This window comes from Callithrix jacchus, chromosome 10 (genome assembly GCF_049354715.1).
Source record: "Callithrix jacchus isolate 240 chromosome 10, calJac240_pri, whole genome shotgun sequence".
Taxonomy (NCBI): Eukaryota; Metazoa; Chordata; class Mammalia; order Primates; family Cebidae; genus Callithrix; species Callithrix jacchus.
Window position 1 is genome coordinate 97,160,674 of NC_133511.1, and position 24,499 is coordinate 97,185,172.

The following is a 24,499-nucleotide window of genomic DNA, read 5'->3' on the forward strand; positions in this document are numbered from 1 at the left end:
TAGCGACTGCATTTGCCTCCAGACTTGTCAGACACAGTGAGCCGCTCAAGCAAACAGGATCTGGCAGAATCCGCCAAGCGGCTGGGCCCAGGCTGTGGCATGATGGCCGGAGGCAAGAAGCACCTGGACTTCTAGGGATTCCTCCTTAGCCGTTGCATGCAGAATTCTATGACACTCTAATTATGATTGCTAATAGCTTATGTAAATATTTTTCTAAACAATTTGACCCTCTACTCCTTGAAAAATACAGGATTATAAAATGGGGCTGCCATTTCTCATTTTTTAACTTTTTACAGAAACAGCACAGCAGAAATACTTTTAAAATTGTCCTTCATACTATAGAAAAAATAATTTTATTTTTAAATAAACGCCAAAAAATGTCAGAGTCTCAAGATGCCTGACCGTGGTCATTTGTGTGCATATACTAAGGCATTTAGTGTCATGGTAAAGTGCATGTCACAGCAGGTAGCATATAAAACATATGAAATTCAAGATTGTAAATGAAAACATATTTTCTCTTTATTCCAGAAAACAGTCACTTGCCACCAAAAATGCTAAGTTTTTTTTAATGAAAATGTGTTTGCTAATATATAAAATAAATTTTCATTTATGTATCTGGTTATTAAATTGATAAAGACAATAATATTTTGGGATTTAGACTCCATTACAGATAATCAGTCTGCCATAGTAGTTAATAAATATAAAGAACTTGAGTGATAGGAAACATAGAAAAAAGGAGTGGATGGTCTTTAGTTTAGTAATCCTAAACAATTGAAGTCCGCACTATGAAATTATGTCAACAGGCATCATTCAGGATGGAAATTCAAACTGACAGCTATATTTATGCTAGGATACCAGGGGAAAAAACATACACTGAAGCTCCATGAGAGATTTTACAGGACATGGGTCTGAGACAAAGTGGAAAAATGAAACTAACTCAGATTTCCATTGCATCACATAAACCTTTTGCTAATTATGAACATTGGTTGGATATGTAAATTTCTAACCATATAAACATATCTTTGCGAGGGGGCGGATAGCATACTGAACCAGTTTTCATATAAAACACTAGGTGTTTTAATTATAATTCCATATTCTCAAAGCTTTTGACAGATAATAGATAAAAATGAAAGTTAAAAAGTAACTTGCATATTTAAGAGTCTTGATTTTTAAAAAGGTGTTCAACATCCATTGGGAGAAACTGAATTTCTGAAATACATTTTCAAATATATTAGAATATTTTGAAGCAGTTATAAGTAGCATTTTTAAGCAGCTTGCTTTTAATATACCACAAATTACACTTTATTTGTTCTTGACAACATTGTAGAAAACAAAGACTAGGTTTTAAAACTGTCTAACCAATATGATGAATGTCAGTCACTTAAAAAAACCCACTGTAGCATAAACACATACTGTATACAGCTTTTATTCAGAATTAGAATAATTGAATCAATGACAGTGATTTGCCAGGGTGTCAAATCTCTCCATCATATCCTGTCACTACCAGTTTATTTTTTGTGATCAAAATCAAAAAGACAACTATTTTGTCACCTGCTATTTCATTAGTACTAAAAATCAGGTTTCTTATTCTATTTTTTTAGAACGTCTGGTTTATTTTTTTCATTTCTTTTAATTCTAAAGACACAAATTCTTCCCCATTTTCTTTTCAAAATAAAGTTTCAGAATTGATCTGTCAGTTAAAATTAAAGGGCTTTTATATTAAGCAAAGGTGCTTTTAAATTTTAAAGCAACTTCAAAAAATCGATTTAGTCCATAGATAATAAATAATGTTGTGCGGATACTCCACAAAAGCTCTGCTATGTCCTTTGAAAGCATTATGAACATTCTGAATAAATTCAAATGAGTATTTTAGTCAGGTTATTATTTTAATAACTCTAACCTTTTTCTTACCGTGTTGATTCATTTTATACAAACACACAATGGAACAATTACATAGCATTTGACTCTCTGCAAAGGAGATGTGAGGTCATCAGATATGTAAATTGCTTGTCAAAATACTTAATAGGTCATTGATTTACTTCTCTAGCTACCATGTCTATAAAATTAACAGCTAATTCCTAGTTAATCTATGCTCTGCAAATAGATAAATACTCTAAAAATTGAATGTGCATATTTGAACCCTTGTTTTAAATATAAAAGAAACTTCTTAAACTCGGTAAAAGTGCATTTTGAATAATAAGAGTACCTGGGCTTTCCAAAAATCATATCCAAGTGCTTTGTTTTCCTAATTCACTGGGCAGGCTTTGTAAAAATAAGCTACTGGAGAGGGCTGTATATTTTTGTCTTCCTCTGATAGAAAGCCACTCTGAAAATGTGTTTTCCTTTCTTCTGGAAACATTATTTGTTACTCATTATGTTAATAACTTACTACATAAACATATCATTCTTCGGTAATGCTACTGTAGGTATAGACACCATTTTAATACATTATGAAATATACACTCTATTAACAGATTTGTTTAAATTATCAGCTTGACTCAAAGATATAAAAGCTTAAGAACAATGCCAAACATAGTATCTGAAATTATATCTTTTAAGTGTTTCTAGTATATGAACTTCAAAACCCTATGTGGTATTCATTTCTTACACTAGATTTGCCTTTCTTTAACATGAGGTAAATATTTTGACTACTGAAATTTGCTCAGGTGCTAGGGTTCTAAAACCTTTTGAATTTCCTTTAGTAGCCACTAGACAATATCTACTTTTCTCTCATTTATTCCTTATGTCCACCTCCAGGATCCTTACTTAACAGTAGACAAAATAACACTACTTCAGAAGGAAGCGACACTCTGCAATCAATTCCCTGTCCATCTTTTAATTTTAACAGATCAGACACACATACACATATAAAAGGAGAGTGGGGGGACCCCTGTTCATTTGTTTAAGCCCATTATTAATGTCATTTCTAAGACAGCATGTTACTGCTTTCCAAAGATAGTCACCGTTGATATTATTGAAATAAGCGGTACTAACACTAAGTACTTACACTTTGAACTTTAAAACTGAGCAGTTGAGTCATTCAGTACCAAGTCAAAACAAAAACAAAAAAAGCAGATGAGGTTTATTCTTGAAAAATGGAAAAATGAAGAATATATATTTGGCCTTGGTGAGCCAAACATACAGAGAAGAAAAGCCTTTTTTAAATCTTATTAACATGAGGGCCCAGAGCAAAAAGAAATAAGTAAAAGAATACAAACACAGTCCTAAGATGACATTGACAGAACAAAGCTGAATCTTAAAATAATACCGTATGAGTTTATCTTAGGAAAACTAGTGATGATAAAATGTAGGAAGAAATGATGTGAGCTGTATCAAGAAACCAATTGTTTACCATTTAAGGATTAGGAGGCATAGCTTTGGGGGAAAAATATTCTGGAAATTCATTGCAGTAAAATGCATTATTTTACTTAGAGCAGTTTGAACATTTATTACTTAAAACATTCAGCTCTTATTCTGTTCACCTGGTTTTCCAAAGTCAAAGTTTGAAGAAAAATTTTAGGCTTTTAGTCCTGTGATTCTACTGCGGTCTTCACAAATAGTCTCCATCCTGGAAGATGGCGTCAAAACATCCCTGCAGATACCCCATTGATAAATATATAAATACATCTATCGTTAAATAAATAAACAAAAATAAATTATTTCAACAATGAGTAAAAGGCCAACTCCCAGGCACTGCTACCACACAGTGCCTGCCATGCTGTCCCCGAGAGAGTGCCTGGAGCTCTGTTCGAAAGGACAGCTCATGTCCCTAGGGTGTGGGCAGAAGGCAAGGCAGCCGTTCCCATCCTGCTGAACCAGAGGGCTTCTGCAGCTGAGCAGCCACTTCTTCAGACCAACCCAGGATGTGCCACTTTGCCCTGGCAATCCTGACCCTCAGAGCACACATATACATGCCCAGATGCATACATACAGACCCTCTGCTCCCACGTCACTCCTTTTCTTCCATTCCCACCTCTTACACCTGGTGTGCCACACCCAGGTCACCAAAGTCTCTGCTCTCTACACAACAGAACCGTGAGCCAGAACTGGCTGCCTGACCCTAGTGGAAATCATAGCCAGTGAGAAGGAAGAATTAAGCCAGCCTGCAGCTGCGGCACGCACTCCCACATAGCCCTTCTCTGACAGTTCCCTCAGCACACAGCCCTGGGGGAATGGAGACTGCAAAATGTCAGGAGGTAGAAATGTCTGCACGGGCAATTGTACCAACAGTGCATACGCGTGTGCACTCCCCTGCAGAAGTGTGCCGCTGTGCAGTGCAGGCTGCCACTGAATAAAACTACATGCACACATACAAAAACCAGTCAACTTAGGAAGGTGGCTCTAAATGTGCAGCAACTCTGGTGGAATAAAATTATTAGTATATTTCATGCCAGAGCGATGAATCTCAATTATCTATTCACAAGTAATTCCTTAACTGGAAAACAGTAGATATTGAACTAGAAGGTTATATGTTTTAATCCTTCCATTAATTTCTGTATTTCTGATCATTTGCTTTTGGGGATTTTTTTTAAAGCAGAGTACAATTCAGTGGAAGTGTGTCTTTGTCCCCAGAGGTTTCTGCATGTGCAAGCATTTTAATCCAGACTGCCAGAAGCCCCAGGCTTTTTACTGAAGTTTGCAGAGGAAAACTTATCTATATTGACTTATATGTTGCACAGAACAAATAAAAGTCTCAGACAGGCCTTTTTTACCCAACAAAGGCTTATTTTTTTCCATCCTTTGGTTGGGCTTGAGCACTCCTGCCCTGCGTGCCTCCACTTTAAACGTGATCAGATCTGTGCTTCATTGCAAATAACAACTGACCAACAATGGGCCCTGCTTCATAGATTTGGGAATGTTTGGCTTAAGCTGCCAATGACTGAAGGCCTTTAATTCCCACCGGCCAGTCACAGTCTGCTTTGTTGTTGTCTGTTGATGTGTCTGTGCTCATTATTCCTTGACATGCAACATCCCCCTCCACCCTCCAACCATCCACAACCGCACAGAAAGCAAGATTCAAATGGGAACAGCTGTAGTGGTTCAATGGGAAATGATGCCTCTTGTGCAAAGGGGAGGGAGACAGAAAAGGGAGAGGGCCTATTTGAGAAGGCAACAGCTTTCAGAGAGTCTCCTTTAAGAAATCTACTTTTGAATATACTTCAGTGAAATCATTGTTGAAATGGGCTAACAATGGAAATCCACCCAGATTGAAAATGCCAGTCCTAATTCAAAAAACAACTCCTAACTAATAGCCTATAGCATTTTAAAATTATTTCTAGACTTTGAGCTTTTGAATTAAAAGACTAACTGGGAAATGTTTTATATCTGTTGTGGATATGAGTGCGCACAGAGCTACACCCAGCATTAAGTGGAATTTTTTTCTAACACATTTTTGATTTATGATATCTATTAGAATTATTGTTTTAAAGATCATCAGGATATAAAATAGAGTGTGTATGAAAGTAACCATTGGTTTAGAGTGTTGATCTAACATGGAAATAAAATTTGTAACACCACACTATAAGGTTAAAAAGAAAATTGTATAATAAAGGAAATACAAAGGCTTTGGCATGGTTTTTGTACAATCAACAATGGTTAATTTTGATATGTAGTTGTGAACAACTTCAAAACACTTAAGTTTAAAACTCTCGCAAGCACTTTTAATTGATTAGGAATGAATTCTAGATGCACAAAATGATTGGACCGTGAACAGTAATACAACTATATCTAAGAACAATTAACTTTTGCTGGCCAAAAAAGAAACGTATGATTGCATGAAAATGTGTATAAAACATCTATAGAGTATTCTTGTCAAATATAAATGAAATTAACTTTATTATAGAAATCATTCTGAGGATTTCTAGGGAAGACAAATACTTACATTTTGACATAAAACAAATTGGATTATATCGAAGACACACTCTACCTTTTAGCTATCAACTTTTTTCTTCCTTGAATTTATATCTTACCCTTTTTTGCACATAAATTTCATCTGTTAACAACCTTTGGAAACCCAACGAATATTTCTTACATAAATCTAGTGCATGTTGTTCCAGGTTTCATTATATGCAAAGGAATGATACAAACTTGGAACATCAGTCCATAAACTATGAACAGATGGGTAGAAGTATTCGATATATCTTGATAAAACTCTTAAAACTGTGGCAAAGCTTGTTGATCATGGTTTTCTTTTTTTTAAAAAAACAACTTCATGACCAACACAGATCAAACATCCATCCAGTCTACGTTGTTCTTTTTTTCATTATAACATACAAATGCCCATTTACAAATAATACACCAAAATGAATAAAAGTTTGGATACCAAAATGAAGATTTGTTCCAACTGATATCGTGCCTTCTGTATACAAAGGTCCTTGTTTCAAGTCCGTTCCCCAGTGGTACAATACAGGACACAGTTGTAGAAATGAAGCGCCTCTAACAGCCATTTTTCTTTCTTTCCTGAACGCTCAACTGTTGTGTCCACATAGTCACTGACTGAATTCACACAATATTTCCTTTCTTTTTTTTTTTCTTTTTTTTTTTTTTTACTGTAATCTTGGCCAGTATTGGGACATATCAGGTTCACTTCCAGGAACTTGCACTGGAACTGACACACCAGGGGAAATGAGTCCTGGAAGGGGATGAAAGAAACAGCCATGTAGATATTCCCTTTGAGAAACAGACATGGAATACAAATGAAACAAAAAAAAAACTTCATGCTTTCTAATACTTTTTACTGTATTAAAAAATACTTCAACTGTTACAAATAAAAGTAGCACCTTCAGAAACTAGACGACATGTTAATATATACCTACTGGATCCCAAGTCCCCTCCACCACCATCCAAAAGAAAAGAAAAAAAATCCCCCCATTTGTTTGAATGTTTGGACCTTTTACAATAAAACCATCTCTGGAAAACCAATGTGTTTTTTATTTGCAGCGAAAGGTCTAGAGGAGCTACAAGCTACAAGGGCAAGAAGCGTTTCAACAAGCACCCACCTACAGCTCAGTGGGCCACCTGCTGAGCTTTATCTAATAATCTGTGAAGGCATCACAGGCTTTGTCTTCATACACAACTTTCGTGACCAAATTCAGGAAAAATAATTTTGGTTTTTGTCTATATGGTGTAAAGGTACTAATTAGCTTAACTGAATTTCCCTTTTCAATCCCCATCCCCCAGGGACAAGGACAGCAAAGCGTTACACAAGGCCAGGAGATTCTGTTTGGGTAAACTTCCAATGAAGAGAGATCACCTGGCAAAAGAAACTGTACAGGCCACCTCTGTGCAGCCTGCAGAAAGCAGTGGCTCACCTGTTGAAGTGGTGCCCGAGGTGCCCATTGGCTGACTGTTCATGTGTGTCTGCATATGTGGGGGGGTGTAGGTATCATAACTCCGCCCATTCACCGAAGGGCTGGTGGGCAGCATGCAGGAGTATGAGGAGGTCTGGCTGGGGACTGGGGGCTGTGAGGAGAGAGGCAAACCTGTGGTTACTGAGAAACACATCACACAGCCACAGCCCCAGGTGCCCTCCTCCCCAGGAACTCTGCCAACAAGTCTGATCATTAAAGATGCCTTCACGTGAAGTACTGGAATTCCATATGATCAGTCTAAGATTGGGCCTCCAGCTAGAAGAAAGTTGCCTATATATCAAGCTTCTAAAGCACTGTATTTTCTGACAACTGTTCAGCTAGATGGTTGCCTCTATCCAGAAATTAATAGAATTCTTCTCTCTAACTTCTGCTGGCATCTTTGGAGAACCTATAGCATGAGGTCCTTCATTAAAATACATCCCCTCTCCCTGCAAATCTGGATTTATTTGGGAATCCTGTGACCCCTGAAGCCCAGATCTCAAGCTTTGGGACAGAGGGCAGTGGGAGGAGGAGCTCTCAATAAAGTATGGCTTAGCAACCTTGGGAACCTTTCACAGCCAGACTCATGGGATAAAAGACTCTGAAGAAGCAGATCTGTAATGACCCCAAGTTAAAATGTTTGGAAGTGTTAGTAAACATAAACCACCCCCATCTTGAGAATTAATCATAACTTCCTAACAGACCCAAAAGCCCAGATTGAGTCAGTAAATGTAACCCATCCGCATCCTGAGAATTACCATGACTTCCTAACAGACCCAAAAGCCCAGATTGAGTTGTAACCAGAAAACCATTGCTACCCTGGAACTATTCAGAATGGCAGCATTGAGAAGATAAACCTTTCTCCTAACAAAGCCCCTCATAAGTGCTATGCCATGGCAGCAAACTCAGGATGAGTTAATAGAAGCGGGTGAGGAACAAGTGTGTTAAATGATAGTACAGTATACTATTATTTCTCTTCTCTGCAAACTGGAGAGATGTTTCACATTCCAAGATCCACCATTCTCAGAGAGAGAAACATATCAGAGAAGGTCCAGAGGAAGACACCCGCCATTTGTAAAGTGACTGTTTTGGTCAAGAGAATGAATAAATGGATAGACAAACTGGCTCACCCACTCCAAAATTCAAAGAGTAGTTTTCTCTGAAGAGTAAAGTTACTGATCATTTTGATTTTCTCTATACTGAATGAATTCATGTACTTCTTGAATTATATAAATTATGTAATTTTTAAAAGTCAGTGTTTGAAATAGATGGAATTCCCAAACTGGTCTATATGTGGAAATGACCTTGATATAATGGCAGCATCTATCTGTTCATCTTATTATTTTCTCACATATACATATTGCTATCTTCACAGAAACCTGGATGTTGTTACGATATATGAAACTGAACAAGACACTCTGTGGCCTTATTAAAGTCAGATGATGACTGCTAACATCAAGTTCAAAGAGGCAAACAGGCCTTGAGGGCCCTGCCAGAATTTCAGCTTGCATTTGTTTCTAATTCCTGCAATCGCTTCCTCTAGGCAACCTGACTTCTGGAAAATTCCAAGGCAGTTATAGCAATACCAACTAATGGGCTGTTAATCCCTTAATTTACATCAGTTGCACTATGGCCAATAATATCCAGATGGAATAAAAATAAATATGTGAATAATTCCTCTGAAGTTGCTTATCTAGCTACTCCTATATTAGTCTGAAGACTGAAATATTTATTTTGCTGTTATTTGGATTTGAAATCCAGCAAAAAATGCTCAGTGGAGAATAAACAATCTGTGTAGCCCCAGAACTGTCTCCAGCAGGGGCTCATGCTGGCCAATATTGTACTATCTAACATCTCTAATTGTTGTACAAACAGGAGTTCTAGGAAACCACAGGGAGAGGCCCACCAGAAGACAGACATTTTTCCTATCAAGAATCCATCATCGACAAAGGTCTATTACAAACCACCTGCCTTATCCAACTTTCATCATAAAGGGTGAACCTAGTGCAAGGCCTCAAAATGTAGGGGTTAATAGATATTTGGGACAGAACTAAGAGGAGAGGGAGGCTGTCATACCAGGTGAATAGCATCAAGCTTCCCAGGCAGCTAGGAAAGCCACAAACCCATCACACCATTCACAGCAAAGACACACTAAATTTCCAGCAAATGCCTGCTACGCCTTTTCTTACTGTAGATGTAGACAGAAAAATTAGCTTCCTCATTATATTAACTATATCTCACCATGTAAATATGAATCCTATTTCTGATCCTTTTTTTCTTTCTCATTAGTTTATCACATATACCCTAAGTAATGCCCCAAATGCATACACAGTTATATATTTAGCATGCAAACACAATATAAACCCAAATTTGGAAATACTAAACTCTTGCTATCTGATAATGTGCCAGCATTATTTCCACTTTCTGGCACAAGGCTCCCAGGTATCCAAAACATGCCCCCCCGCCACCCAACATTATCCAGGTAACATTATGATAAAAGGCAGATCAACTTGACAAAACTGGACAGATTTTTATTATTACTTTTGTTAGGGCATGGATTAATGAGTCAACCACTTAAAAGAGATTGGATTGGCTGTCTTACTGGTATCCCAAATATGCCCCACTACCAACATTATCAAGCTAAACAGTATAAGAGGCAGGTTAACTTGACAAAACTGGAAAGATCTTGATTATTATTATTTTTTAAGGCATGAATCAATGAGTCAATCACTTAAAAGAGATTGGATTGATGTCTCCAAAGACTGGTCAAGCCAATCACTGTAGTATGAAAACCTCCCAAGGCCGCACACGCAGCCAACGAGGTCCGAAGGCCCTGACCCCACTCCTCACTTCTCTGGGGCCGGGTTACGCATACCACCTCCAGCCACACTTACTTGCATAGGCAGGTTATTTGCCATGGTGAAGCTGGGCATGGGTGGCAGAGCGCTGTAGGTATTTGTGAGGGCTGTGTCTGTTCGGCCCAACATGGAGCCAGATGTGAAGGAGGAAACTGAGGACAGGAGAAACGACAGCAGTCAGGGTGAGAGTCGGAGCCCGGACACAGGTTTAACACACTGATTATATTGGTATTTGATATATTCGTATTTCGAATTACCCGGTGTGGTGGGTTGTGGGATTGGTTGGTAGACACTGGTGCTGAAACTACTGCTGATAGGGATATGACTAGGTGTGTTGCTGGCCTGTCTTCTCTGATTCCTCAGTTTTTCTTCTCTTCTCCATTTGGCCCTTCGATTAGAAAACCATACCTGGAAATCAGATAGGACAGGTTAGCACTGTGCCTATGTCAAGCCCAGCCCCACCTTGACACCTCCGCTGCTGCCCTCCTCACACCCATGGCAGCAGAGTATCTAGCAGACTGAATCTGTTATTATTCCTATAAATAAACAGTGCTCTGTACCAGCACCTCTGTCTCTAGGAAAGGCAAATGGTATGAATCACAAAGTGTGAAATTGCACTGTCCCTTGGTACCTGTATTCTCGCTTCAGGTAGATCTATTTTGGCCGCTAGTCTTTCTCGGGCAAACACATCTGGATAATGGGTTCTCTCAAACTCTGAAAAAGAAGTTGATTTTCCACATTGTGCCAGAACTACACAAAATATGTTGACCAAACTGGATCAAGCTGGTTCCCCCTCCCCACTCCCATCACCTCCAACCAATTCCCTTTAAAATGCTTCTAGTGTTGACTGTACCAAGTGAAATTTTCTTTGGAATGACATTCAATGACCTTTCTGTGGCCTGAAATAGCCAAATCATCATGTTTCTCTTATAAGTCAGATGCCTGGTCTTTGAATTACTGGTACATGAAAAGAACCACATACACACACACATACACACACACACACACACACACACACACACAGAGAGAGACACACACACACACACCCACAGAAGAGATGCCCAGAGGAAAAAAAAAAGACAGAAAAAAGAAACCTTTTCAGTCCTCTATGCAAAGGGCCCTGGCTAAATTTAGCTCTTTGTACTGAAGATGTGGCATTTACTTTGATTTACTGCTTCTCTACTTTCAAAAACTCCATCACCTTTCTCCAGGGCCTCAATTTGCTCTTGGGTAAAGGATGTTCTATTTCTTTGCAGCTTCCGCTTCAGCTGAAGTCGCATTTGAGCCTCATCTGAATCTTCTCCGTTGGAACTGATGGAGTTGGTGTTCTCTCCCCCTCCTTCCTGTTGCTGGCAGCCATCTGGAACAAAAAGAATAGGACGGTAAGAGAAATTTGGAATAACTTGGAGCCTCCAAAAGGGGCCTGATGTAGTCTTAAACTCCAAGAGCATTATATTCCGACAGCCTCACCAAAACATTCCCAAGGTAACTGTCAGCCTTCTTTAAATAAAAGACATTTGTGATGTTAATTACCTGACCACCATTTTCTTTGTTTTTATCAAGATGAGACTTTATAATACTCACATTAAGTAGCATTTCTTGAATGAAAAAATAAGCACTGAAGTTTCCAATTAAAATGATCTTTTGTAAGTAACCCTGAGTCCCCAAATGCCTCACTCCGTTCCCTACAGAATGTCTTTGCCTATGGCTGCTGGGAAAACGGAAGAGTGATATTCAGGATTTCAGTTGATCTATAATCAGTAATTCCCATCTAATCAATTAGATGTTGATAGGTTTGTAGAAAATGCTATTAAGAAACCAAACCAAGCTTGTAATCTTTTTAAAAAAATATTTATCTAGTTTTTATTTGAATTCTGCACAGTCAATTTCATTTTAAAGGTTGTGAATTTAGAAGTGCTCGCATTGTTCTGCAGTTTTATTCAACTATTGTATGAGTGCGCTTCGCCTTGACACCTATTACGAGCACAGCTGTAATTATATCATCACCAAGAACAGGCTATAATTGCTGAAAATGGAATTTTATATTTAGATAAAAGGACTGTCCATTCTTTGTAATGTATTGCACCAGAGAAAAGTAAGATTTCTTTTAAATTTTTAACGTGTAATTTAAAAAAAGAAATGGTAGAGAGTTCACTAACTAAATATTCTATGCTGCAGCTGAATCTTTGGCATATCATTTAAGTGGTACATTTTTAATTAGGGCATTTCCACCACTTTTAATGTAATTTCTATCATTATACCGGGGAAAGTTTTATTGTTTTCCCTTGCTGCCTGGAGGGCAAGATGTGCACTTGGGCTAGCTGCCTTGCACCTTGCCTGTAAGGCCACAGCCTGTGTGAAGGGAATCAAGATTGCCTGAACTCTGACTGGGCCTCCAGGGCCACTATGTGCTGGGTCGTGGGTCTGGGGTCCTGAGGCCCCCAAGTGATACCAACATGGACTATCCCCCATCCTCAAAACTTGGCAAGAGGTGGGGTGGAGGGGCCCCTAGGAGCGCCTTGGTGGGAATCGACTTGGCCAGGAATATTATTTATAACCAGGAGACAATAGGCTGAGCCTTCAAAGAGTTCAGGGAATTGTGACAGGATCTAGTGGGACCTTTTCAGGAACTTTGAAATGTTTTAAAACCCCAACTTTCTCCCCCATTTAAACAGGCAGATTCATCAGCACTGGCCACCATATGGGCCCTTGGAGATCTATTGAGATGACCACCAACACTTGAATAGCGAGGGGCTGCTTTTCAGCGCTGCACAATGCCCTGCGAGTAAGGGAAACTATTAAACTCCTGGGGCAGGAGCGTTGGCAAACTTTCGTGGGCAGAATTTTGAGGCTACAATGAGCTCGGACAACAAAAGGATTCTCTTGAGGCGTGCAGCGGGCCACATTGTGTTACAAGGAGCCCAGTCAACAGACTTTTCAGTGAAGTGTGTTAACCCCTCTGCTCTGCTATCATTAATCACTGTCCGAAGAGCAGGCGCCTCCGTGCTATTTAGGGCGCTTGGCTGGGGGCATGGAGGGTGGATGGGGGGCCAGGGCCCGGCGTGGGGGAAGGCAGGGAGGGTGGATGGGGACCAGGGTGGGGTTCCTACTTTGGAGAGATGGGAGACAGGATGGAAACCAATGGTGGGGGTGGAGGCAAGGGGGAAGGATTGGGGGCCTGGGTTGAGGGAAGGGGCGGAGGGCAAGGGAGGGAAAAAAGAGGGCTCAAAAAACAGAAGAGGCCAGAACGGTCTAAGAAAAAAGGACAGAAAAGAATGCTGAGAGGAAAAAGAGGCAGGAGGGCCGTACAAGAGTGGGAGAGAGAGGAAATGGAAGATGAGGGACAGAAAATATTAGTAACTGAGCCTCAGCTGGGCTCTGGGTCTTTGCACTCCATCAGAAAGGTGGGGGTCGGAGAGGTAGGGCTACTCAGTGGAGAGGACGCGCTCCACTCACGCGTGCGGGTACAGGCATCTGTGCTAATTTACTGCCCTAAGTTTCCGGGGGACTATTCAAAGCGTTTTTCAAGGGAAAAAAATGAAGCGACCACCCCCACTCTCACTTTATTTTCGGGTTTGGTGAAGAAGGAAGACTGGAAATAGCTCCTTTGGGCCAACTAGAAAGGCCGGAGTGTTATTGGTTTTGGAAAACGGACAAAAATGTGTGCATCTATGCACATCTGGCGTGGGGGGAGCGGGCACTGAGGAGAACACAATCCCCATCTCCCCATGGTCACTCATGCCTCTGCCATCCTAGGGGCCCCACCTCAGTCCGTTTTCTGGCACATTCGATCTCGCCAATTAAACAAAGTTGCCTGGATCTGCCTCCGAAGACCCCTGCAGATAGCATCCTCTGCTCTCATTTGCCTCTTTGACATTTTCTTAATTTTAAAACCTGAAGATTCATATTCTTATTCAGGTTCTGTCTCACACAAACTTACACGCGGCCTACACAAGCACGCACGCAATCGCCGCCAGGCACTGCGCTGCCTCCAGAACTGACATTTAAGGGAGAAAAGTCAGCAGGGACAGGAGAGCTCAATTTTAAATCTGAAAAAAAAAAAAAAAAAATGTGGGAAGCGGGGATTGGAATTAGAGGCCAGCAAAAAGAAAACGTGGCTGCAGGATCCCTTCTCGACCCCGCGGGGAGAGCATATCGGGGAGAAAGATTGCTACTTTACAAGTGGCAACTGTTTGCAGCCAGGCAGTGACTTAGCGGTTGGTCTCCCTTCAAACCGGTGCCTATCCCCCGCTCTTTTGTGGATTTGCCTTCCACTCTTAAAGCTTTTAACAAAATAAAACTAGAAGTTGGATCTCGACTTCCACACCCCCACGATAAACCTAAGTGGTGGACAATTCAGATATCTTCTTTAAAAGGCGTCCCCTCGGAGCTGCGCTAAGCAGGGGCCTTCAATGGGTGCCGTTCACCTTCCAGCCTAATCCTTGAGAAGGCGAGTGAAAGCGCCTCCCATTATCCCAGCCGAAGGACCATCTGACGCTGGGGCTAGGATTTGTTTTCTGGAAGAGAGAGAGAGAGAGGAAGAGAGAGAGAGAGGAAGAGAAGAGAAAAGAAGAGAAGAGGAGAGGAGAGGAGAGGAGAGGAGAGGAGAGGAGAGGAGAGGAGAGGAGAGGAGAGGAAGAGGAAGAGGAAGAGGAAGAGGAGAGGAGAGAAGAAGAGAAGAGAAGAGGCGAGGGGGGGGCTTAGTCGCGCTGGGAAATAAAATCATTCCTTAGTTTCTTAGTGCCTTAATCAGTGAGGCGGAAAACAAGCAAGAAAAGATAGCAACCCGGTTGCGGCACCTTTTCAGCTCCCGAGCGCAGATCAAAACATTGTAGCTTCTGTTGAAAGAGAGGCTGACTAAATCCTATAGAGGGCCTGGGTATTATGGGGGGTGGGGGGTGGGGTGAGAGGAGTAGATAAGAAAAAGTGTCTCCGTGATCCCTAAAACCACCAAATCGCTGGAGAATTGGGGCTGGATAGAGTTGTCTCGTGTTGTTGTCAGCCCCACGTCGTCGCGATTTTATTCACCGCCGCATGGCGTTGATCAGATGGAAACCATATTTGTCTCCCTCTGAGACCTAACCTCGCCTTATGCTTTTGGAGTAATGGACTCTTTAAAACCCAAGAAAGGCTTCCCGGGCTGGGAAAGGGGGCCAGGAAGGGAGGGGGGCCCTCTTAGTGCCAAAAAACCTGAGGATTCCCCGGAACGTTAAGCAAAGCTCCTCACCACTGCCCGCTACCCCAACACCCGCACCTCTGTGTGCTTCATTTGGCCCACGTGTCCTCTCAACTGGGGGCGACGGTCCTGCGCCTGGGCTGACAATCACCCCCAGAAACCTCACTTGAGAGTGGGGGTGTGGTGGTGATTGTCAGTTAACCCAGAATTTTCTAGCAACTAGGCGCGTTAAAGTGAAAATCTCCTGAACTAGCGCCACCTCCAGCGCCCAACCATCACCGGTGGACCCTAACTCCTTAGACTCTCGCTTCCCGCCCTCAGGCTGCGGGGGACTAAAATCTGCCCGGGCGCCACCTCTGGTGGAAGCTGCTCCCCTCTGCTTCTGTCCCAACTCCAAGAAACGGGAGGGGCTGTCTCCTGCCCCCCAAGCTCAGGGGAGCCCATGCGCCGAGGGACCCGGGGATGGAGGCTCTGGCCTCAGCCCTCCCAGGCCTGGGCCACCGTGCCCTGCATCTCTCCCCAAGTGGGCCAAACTCTTGGAGGGGGAGGGACCACCGGGACCTCAGATTGCTGGAGGCTGAGCAGTGGACGCTCATCAGTGCGAAGTTCGGGTGTCATTTCGGTGTGTCCAGAGTCTACACGTAGGAATCCTACGGTTTCAAAGGTCAGGCAGGCAAGGAGTTGCCTACACTCGGCGGGGTCAATCGCTAGTTTCACCAGAGGCGGGAGCAGGCCTAGGAGCCCTTTGCGCTTCCGGAGGCGGCGGGTTCGGGGCCTGCGCGGGCGGGGTCGCCCAAGGGAACCGGGGCCCCGCGCGTCAGGAGGCCTCCGCCGGCCGAGCAGCCGCGCTGGGAAACAAGAAGCGAGCGCTTTGCTCCCTATCTTCCCAGTGTCCGTCCTATATTGTTTTCTGCTCTTAAAACTGACATGTCTAATTGGCAATTGGTGCCGAATCGTGTCCAGAGGTCTCTTGTGGAACATTTCTACAGCTGTCTCCTTCAACTAGACGCTTATTCATGTCGCCTTAATGAGAAACAAAACGTTCTCTAATGAGCAATTACAGAGCGACAGGATTGTTCCCATAACAAATTCTTGCGAGTGACAGAAGCATCCTTTGTACCAGATATTTCGCATACTGTTACCGATTTTCCCTTCCCTCGCCCGACTCCATGGAGGCGCCGGGCATCCGGAGCCGGTCCGAGAGCGCACGGACGCGCCGGCAGCCTCCTCGCCGGCCCGCGCGCCGCCCCCGGCCCGAAGCCCAGAGGCTCCGTTGTGCTCCCGGGAGTGAGACGCCACGTCCCATTATCCTGCATATTATCTCCTTGTCATGAGGACAACAAATACCGATTAATCTTCGGAGTAAACTGTTTCCTATTCTTGACCAAGCTACCTCGGGGTGTGGAGGGGCGGGGGAGCCAGCTGACCCTCCTCCCCACCGGCTCCTCTTCCTCCAGCCCTTCTCACAGACCCTGGGCTGTTCCAGGTCCCATCTTTCCTCCCAGACCCTAGCCATTCCCGGCGCTCCATCGTCCTGCTCACAGTATCTTCACCCACCACTTCCACATATTCGCCACCCACAGAGAGTGAGAAAGTGGGGCCCAGAGGGGCGAACGGGGGAGGGGCAAGGATGGTGGGGTGGTTGTGGCTGGGAGACCACCACTTCCAATGCCCCATCCCTGACTCGGCCCTGAATCTCCCTGCTCTCCCTTTCATGTGCACCCTACTCATAGTCACATAATTTGTCAATTACAGCAAAAAGCAAAACGATACAATTATGTTTACCTCACAGTCTGTCAGTGTGTTAACCTGTCACACTTCTACAAGGGGGCTTTCCCTGCATTCTAATGTCAAATTTGAATAGTGCACCATGCAGCTCGCTCTTATGCACACAGTTCAGCCCACAAACACACACACCAGCCACCTTCATACCACTCTGGACATACACAACCCTCACATTCCCAGGCCAACAAGATGGTTCAACCAACATCATCTACATACATTGCAAGTTGATGTGTCCCAAGCCTTCAAATGCAGTCTCCCCCAGGACATTCCCCAAGCTGGAATCCCGGGGTGTAAAAGGTTGGGAGAGTAGGGATAGGCAACAGGCTGCCTATATGGAGAGCTGGGTGGATGGCTGCTTGGGTTTTACCTTGCGTAGGTTGCCCTGGCACCGAAGTCCCCGGATACCAACCAGGGCGGGTGCCCCAGCTTCCGGTCTGCCCATTCAACATCCTTAGTTTATCATACATGCCGTCTGCGCCCATCTGTTGCTTTTCGCTAGCCAGGTTGCGAAGAACTCTGTTTATTGATGACACCTGCAAATCAAACCAAAATCAAACCAAATGGTAGTGTCTCCTGAAGACACAGTCACCCATCTCAGCTCCCCTACCACCTTAAAAAGCAATGCTCAACCTATTAAAAAGCTCCCAGCCACCCCGGGACAGTGGGTGGATTTGCAGATACACTGTGGGGAAAAAAAAATGATAGCTATCACTCTGGGCATGGAAATTGAGTTGGGCAGAGAATTGGGGGGGAGGGGGTTCATAGTTGCTCGGTGTCTCTGGTGACCTAACTCACTTGGTTGCTTTGCTTTGTTAAAAGACTTCCCCCCCAAAAAATATTTAGACTTAGTGTAGAGCTTTCTTTCATTATATTTGTTTAATATTAGGATGGAAATGGATGTGTGACACCTGAAGGAAAGTTCTGGCAGGTGGATTGGGAGGAAGTTACAATCTGGTTTTCATTGTCCTTCTTGATTCAAGTGCCTTTCCCGGGGGCCTCCGCCCTCTGTTTTGCAGCATGCAAATGAAGTGAACGATTCCCCACACTTGACTCCCATTTTGCAGACAGTCAAAGAAGGGTCAGGGCATTCCTCTCTGTTCCCCCAGGTACAAAGGAGACAAGCGTGGAGCAGGGAGAGGACACAGACTAAGAGACAGTGGAGAGAAAGGGTGGGAGGAGGTAAAGAGGAGAGAGCGTGGGGCTTAGGGCAGGGAGAGCAGATGTTCTCAATGAACTTACACTTGGTATGTTATCGTTGGTACAGACCCCCTCGGACAGTAATCTGTCTCGGATTTCCCAAGCAAAGATGGACGGGCACTCCCGCTTATACTGGGCTATTTTGCTTACAACTTCTGGAGTCGCTACTCTCGGTTTACTACCACCGATTGCCCTGGGTCTGATGGAGCCAGTCTCGTAATACCTGCCCAGAATTTTACTCACACATCCGTTGGACACCTGCATAGGGGAAGTGGACAGAAAACCACATTATTAATAATTTCAAGACAAAAATAAAATTGTTTAAGTATGCATTAAACAATGACAAGCTTACGTTTTGATTGTCCAGCACTTGGACTTTTGCATCTGCATGGGTCTATAACACAAAAATATACCTTCAATGGTACGAGAACTTACTATAGAGAGCTTTTTTCTTAAAATTACATTTGTAGCCCTAAAAACTACAAATATGATGATACTTTCAAACAGTTTGAACTCAAAAACTAATTTAAAAGTTTTTAAAAAAAAAAACTTTTCTTAAACACTGCCTGAAGATGCATCAAAATGAAGTCAGATTAACTGATTTTTGTACTGACCTTGCTTAAAGTGGTGTTATGTTTTAAAGAGCAAAGGTAAAAAATAAACTGAATTTTTACTTCTTCTTCTTTAAAAAATACCCAATTGAGTAAATATGAGTTAGGAATGAGTAAATAGCATTTGCCTTTTTAAATCAATATATATATTCTTCATGAAGATGAAGAATAAACAAATACCTCAAAATCTGAGGTAAGCAGGGGCTGGGGAGAGCAGAATGAAATTATGCCGGTTTATATAACTCAGCTCATTACAGTTCATAAACTGTTCCCACAATGAATGTCTTTACCAAATAAAAGAGAAAGGTTTTTTTTTTTTAAATCCACACATAATATTTTTCTGAAGCAGATGAGTTATCTTATGTAACTGACCCAAGTTGAAAGAGATAGGGAAGGATGGTGGAAGGAGAGGGGAAAGTGGGAAGGCAGGGGAGTGGGTGGGGGACTAGGGACTGGGGTGGGTGAGGGTGGGGGGGTCCATAATTAGCATCGTTTACAGTAAGAAATGAAAAGGGGGCGTTGAAAGTGGAGGGCCGCGGGGGCGGCGAGTGGGGCGGCGCCGGGAGGATCACCTGCAGAATTCGGGAAATGTCGCACGGCCGGGCCCCGCTGTGAGCTAGCTCTACAATCTTCTGCCGGGTGGAGTCCGGCAGTGGCCGCCCGTTGACAAAGACACCACCGAGCTGATTCACTCCGCTGTGACCTGAGGAAAGGGAAAAGAGAGGAAAGGGGAAAAGAAAAGAGGAGAGCAGAATGAAGAGGAAGAAGAGGGAGAAGAAGGAAGATGAGAGAGAACAAGAACAGGAAGGAGAAGAGGAATGAGAAGAAGGGGAAGAGGAAGAAGAAGAGGAGGAGGAGGAGACAACCACAATGCATCCTCATCCCCCTGCCAACCTGTGCCAACCTTGGCGATCAGGTCCCTGCTATCGATCAAAAAAGGCAGTGGGACCACCAGCCATGCGGGACATCGGGCAGCCCAGCCCCAAAGAGCCGTGCCCCTGCCCACTGGACTGCAGCAGCAATACAGAGTCAGACACATCCCAAGGAACAAGAACACATGGACCTCAGTATCGCCATAGCCCCAGGAGCCCACTGCCCCTCTTCATAAACACTGCAGCCAGCCCCTAAACCCACAAAGTGCAAAGAACCTGCTCTACAAATCTCCCAAAGATCCCCTCTGAGTGTCACCGCAAACCATGGCTTCTATAGATCCCACAGTGAACCTCCAAGGTCTCTGCAGTGTTGGAACCGTGATAGCAAATCTTAGAGCTCTTGAGTACTCCCTTGGACGCTAAAATCCAGAAATGTTTGCATCACCGTCCAAACTGGCCAAGGCCTGGCACAAGCACCGAGTTTGGTTTTGTTTGGTTAGAACAGAAGAAGGGAGGGGAGAGAAGAACCGGAGCAGCCCATTATGGCTGGCGAACCCCAGTCCAGGTTTCTGCACCTCCACTGCAGACATGAATCAGAGCCCAGCTTGGCTTCAGCCACAAACAGACAAGTACGGCCACCGCAAGTAAGGCTTAGAGCCGGGAGTCGGTTCGCAACTGCCACTGCTCGCTTTACTTCCGCCGCTGAACTCCGCCCTCCTCTCAGCCAAGGACAGATATTAGCAAAAATCAAAACCAGGAAAGAAAAAGAAAAGACCACATCACTGTATTCCCCATCCCTCCTTTATCTTTGTATCTCACAACCTCATCCCTGTGGTCCAACCTTAGAGAATAGGTTTGTAGCCCCCGCTCCCCAAAAACCACAGACACACAAATAAAGCCAATTGTCAATTTCCACTTAAAAATCTCCAACCTGCAGCCCCGACTCTAGAGAGCAGCCCTCCCAGGAGAAGACGTGGCTCCCTGTTCGGTGCTCCTTTCCTCTCCTCTCTTCTCCTTGGAGCCTACTGATAAAATTGACTCCAGGAGCCAGAGCTTCTTAGCAATAAATAAGCTCCAAATATAGAAGAGGGGGGAAAATATGATGAGCCTCTCTGACATTTGTCTTTAAAATAAAACTAGCTGCACGTCAAGTTTGAGCTTAATTTCTGGAAATAGGCGGAAGTCGCTCCGGATCATGCATGGAAGGCTAATTGAAAAGATCAGTCGGGGCGCTTGTGGCAGCCTTGTCACTTTGTGACAGTGCTCCGCTCCGGGAAATTGCATCGTCACGACAAACAGGACCGTGATAAAACGACCCTTTCCGTCCCTATTTGTAGATCACTCAGACTAGATTGAACTGCACTCGTTTACCCTTCGAGGGGAGCCGCGTTTTCAGGGTAGCCGAAGGCTTGGGGCTGAGGGGGGCCCTCACCGAGGCGGGGGGAGGGCCGGAGCCTCAACTCGATGAGAAGTGACAGGCGTTTGGGGGATCTGGGCTCTGGGCTCCGGCAAGCAGGGACATTGCGGGGACACTGCTTCTCCAACGGAGCAAGGCCTGGCCCACGCTTCCGGTTTCTCCTAAATTCCCTTTATAGCCTTTCTTTGCCTACCAAGTTCCATCTACCGCTCCAGCTACAGAGCCCAACCTCTGGGCACAGGGAGCTTCCCAGAAAAAGAAAGGCTGTCCCAGAAAGAGACCTAGAGAGACTTTCCAAACTTCACGTATAGCCGCGGCAATTCCCAGTCTGCTAATGCCAAGGCGGGCGCGTGAGGCCGCCTACATCTAGACCTCCCTCCTCATGCGTTTCAAAAACTACGTGCTCCCCACCGCCACCTCTGCAGCCACAGCAGGCGGGTGCTCGCCCAGGAGACGCCAGGGCCAGGGCGCCACTCCCAGCATCGAAATGGCAGTGAGGAAGCAAAGCTCCAAATTCCCCTTCAGAGGTTAAGCCTCAATCATTGTGTCCCTTCCCTAGGGACGGCTGGCGCTCTCGCCCAGTGGCGCTGATTATGCGCCTAGAACTCGACCGCGAAGCAACTAATAGGAAAACATATGGTGTCAATTTGGATGCTCCGCGCCTTGCGCACACCGGGGAACGAGCGGCACAAAGCCCTGCGGGCCGGCCCGCGACCCCGCGCCCCTCGGGGCCTGCCAGCTGGGCCGCAGTGGCAAACGCTCAGCGCTGCGCGCCCTGGCTGGGGCCCACCCGAGAGAGAGCTTGCGGCTGGGGAGTCTGAGCTCCGAGAGGAGAGCCCAGCCGCCGAAGGGGAGCCTTCCGGCCAAGCCCTGGGGTCTGGCAGGTTCTGCACAACTACCCCCGCAAAACTCGCCACCTCTGTGCCCCTTCCTGAGCTACGCGCCTACCAGCCCCAGAAGCGCCAGGGGGCGACCGGAGTTTCCAGAACCGATGGATAAGGTGCTGGGGACCCTCTTTAAGCCTTTGTGGTTCTTCCAGGGCAGCCTGCTAGAAGACCTGGGCCTTTCCACACTCCAAGTTCAGTTGAGCCCTGACGCCGTGTGCCTCAACCATAACCTCAAACCGGGCCTGGTTTCGCTGGGCCTCCGGGCTCCCAGGTCCGAGCTCTAGACTAGCCCTGTCACGTACCAGCACCCACCAACAGAAGAGGAAGGTGGGTGGGGCCCACCGGGTCTGGGCAGCGGAAAGCAGGGAGGTACTCGAGCCAAAGTATCAAAGGCGCTCTGGGCCTGGGACGATCAGGACCCACGCAACTGCAGTTGCCAGGGCAGGGCTTTTCCAATTCCTGGGCACAGCCCCCACCTCCTTCCCAGACCCAGTAAATCGGGCTCTCTCGCGCACCCTGTAACAGCGAGTTTACCACCCCTACCCTGCTGCAGGCCTCGGGGCTCCTCTCCGCATCCCTTCTAGGCCCATAGGTGGGGTGGGGAGGGAAGGCGCTGCCCTGAGAGTGACTTGGGGAGAGAAGCCCCCACCCCGCCCAGATGGTGGAGACTTTCAGTCTTGGCTAAGCCCAAAGGGGCCTCCTTTTACTAGCGCAACTAGAAGAAGCCTTCGCCCCGCCCTGCTCAGCCCAGCCCCTCTCTCCGGGGTCAGAGCCCGGGCAGGGGCGGGGAGGGGGTGTGAGTTACAGGATTTGGGGGGGATGGGGGTTTCTCTACCGCAGCTTCGAAAACTCGGGCGGGCTGTTCTTAAGGGCCCAGTCCCTGCTCCTCCAGTATCAAGAACAGCAAAGCAAACGCCCTCCCCTTTCTGGCTGCCGGGTGCAGAGGGGGGAGCGGCCGCCGCAGGTCCCCCCGCCAGAGTCGGTCTGCGGCCCGACCACCGCAGGCGCCGCAAGCCTCTGAGTCCTCCCCTGACCCTTGTGTCCGCGCACCCCAAGCCCGAAGTCCCAGAAAGACCAGAGGCACTTACTGTTCTGCATCCTGGCGCTGGCTGGGGACCGCAGGATTCCACGGGGCTTGAATATGGGGTTCTGTTAGCAAGAAAATAGGAGTTAATCTCCAGGCAGCTGCTTCAGGTAGGCCTGAACTCCCAACCGAGGAGGACGTGGGGCCGGGACAGGAGAAGCTCCGTTCTTTAGGAACTGATCCACTCAACCGCTTGGGGCGATCTGAGGGTCACCAGCTCTGCCCTGCAGTGCATGCAAAATCTACCCTTTGGGGCTTCAAACAAAATACTTGAATATCCCCAATCTGTTTTCCCTACATTCTTTAGCAAGTAACCCTTAAATCAGTAGAACCGAGGCCCCAATTTTGATTTTTTTTTTCTATCTGAACTATAGTGAAGAAGCTTCCTGAAATAGTTTGTTTTGACTCGTTGTGGGTTTTGAGGCCCAGAGCAGCCACCACAGAACTTGCCTGAAATCTCGGATGTCTGTCCACTCTCACAATAAAAGGCCTCACACATCTGCGCGCCCCTAGTTAAAGTCTTCCCCCTAAGACAAAAGAGGAGAGAAAGGTAAATCAAGCTGTGGTTCAACAGCATAGGTCCATAAGCTCTCTGAGCCCCCCTCTCAAGAAAAACACACGCATCTAGGGCTCAGTCAAACTGCCATCAAACTCTGAGTCCCAGCATTACACCCACATTTTCAGCGGGCATCTGGCACAGAAGTCTCCATCCTTTAGAAGAGGCTGCTCTCGTCTGGCTCGGGAGAATTGGCGAATCTGGCAAGTTGGGGGTCCCACTTTGCAGAAATATCAAGAACCAGGAAAAGGGGAAGGGGGAAACAGGAGGGAGAACGGAGTAAGGAGTAGAAACCAAGAGCTGAGGTTGAGGGAGTATGAGGGGAAAGGGGAGAGGGGAGTGCCAGAAGTTTGGAGACCAGGGGAAGGGGACCTTGGAACTTCCTAGTGCCCAAGAGCAAGGCTGAAGCAGTTTGGCAGGGCTGCAGGGCCTTCCTCCCTCCTTCCTTAATGAATTTCATAAGACCCCAGAACCCAACACTCTGATTGCCCCTTTATCTCCCACTCCTCTCCCCACATCAAGAAAGCTTCCCAATGGCCCCCTCTCCATCTATCTCCCAGCTTTCTGGGACTTTGAAAGTGACAAGCCCAACTTTTTCTCCCAAACCTTACTTATTGTGATTAACTTCTCTTTTGGCATTTAGATCTTCACCCCTTTTACAGTACTGTGACACACCCTGTCTACCTCGCCTCACTGCTTTAAAAAGT

At 45.3% G+C, this 24,499-nt stretch overlaps 2 protein-coding genes across 17 annotated transcripts in view; one reads left to right on the forward strand and one right to left on the reverse strand.

Annotated features, from left to right (window-relative positions):
* The window catches only part of ELP4 (elongator acetyltransferase complex subunit 4), a 274,144-nt gene extending 268,580 nt beyond the window's left edge, over window positions 1-5,564 (forward strand). For all 3 annotated transcript variants that reach the window (XM_009007873.5, XM_002755140.6, XM_078340783.1), the window contains one exon: window positions 4-5,564. In XM_009007873.5, coding sequence (XP_009006121.1) covers window positions 4-135 — 132 coding nt within the window. In that variant the 3' untranslated portion in view covers window positions 136-5,564. The remainder of the gene's footprint in view (window positions 1-3) is intronic.
* On the reverse strand, window positions 495-23,762 carry PAX6 (paired box 6). Of its 14 annotated transcripts, none has more exons than XM_035264240.3 (12): window positions 23,687-23,762; window positions 23,241-23,301; window positions 19,549-19,679; window positions 18,718-18,759; window positions 18,609-18,623; window positions 17,536-17,701; window positions 11,409-11,567; window positions 10,839-10,921; window positions 10,465-10,615; window positions 10,244-10,359; window positions 7,311-7,461; window positions 495-6,631 (listed from the first exon to the last, which is right to left on the reverse strand). In XM_035264240.3, the coding sequence occupies exons 2-12, from the start codon at window positions 23,248-23,250 to the stop codon at window positions 6,546-6,548; spliced, it is 1,110 nt and encodes a 369-aa protein (XP_035120131.1). In that variant the 5' UTR covers window positions 23,251-23,301; window positions 23,687-23,762; the 3' UTR covers window positions 495-6,545. The 14 variants fall into 14 exon arrangements, with proteins under 14 accessions (XP_035120131.1, XP_002755188.2, XP_035120133.1 ...); XM_002755142.6 differs by having other exon boundaries at window positions 18,408-18,623; XM_035264242.3 differs by lacking the exon at window positions 18,718-18,759.
* Between the last annotated feature and the right edge of the window lie 737 nt (window positions 23,763-24,499).

What these genes read in the sequence shown, in the direction of transcription:
- PAX6 (XM_002755142.6), bottom strand. An exon ending in ACATTTCCCGAATTCTGCAG is followed by an intron (nt 18,760 to 19,548) that starts GTGATCCTCCCG and finishes TTTGTGTTATAG; the next exon opens with ACCCATGCAGATGCAAAAGT. An exon ending in CCCACAACCCACCACACCGG is followed by an intron (nt 10,360 to 10,464) that starts GTAATTCGAAAT and finishes TCCTGTCCTCAG; the next exon opens with TTTCCTCCTTCACATCTGGC.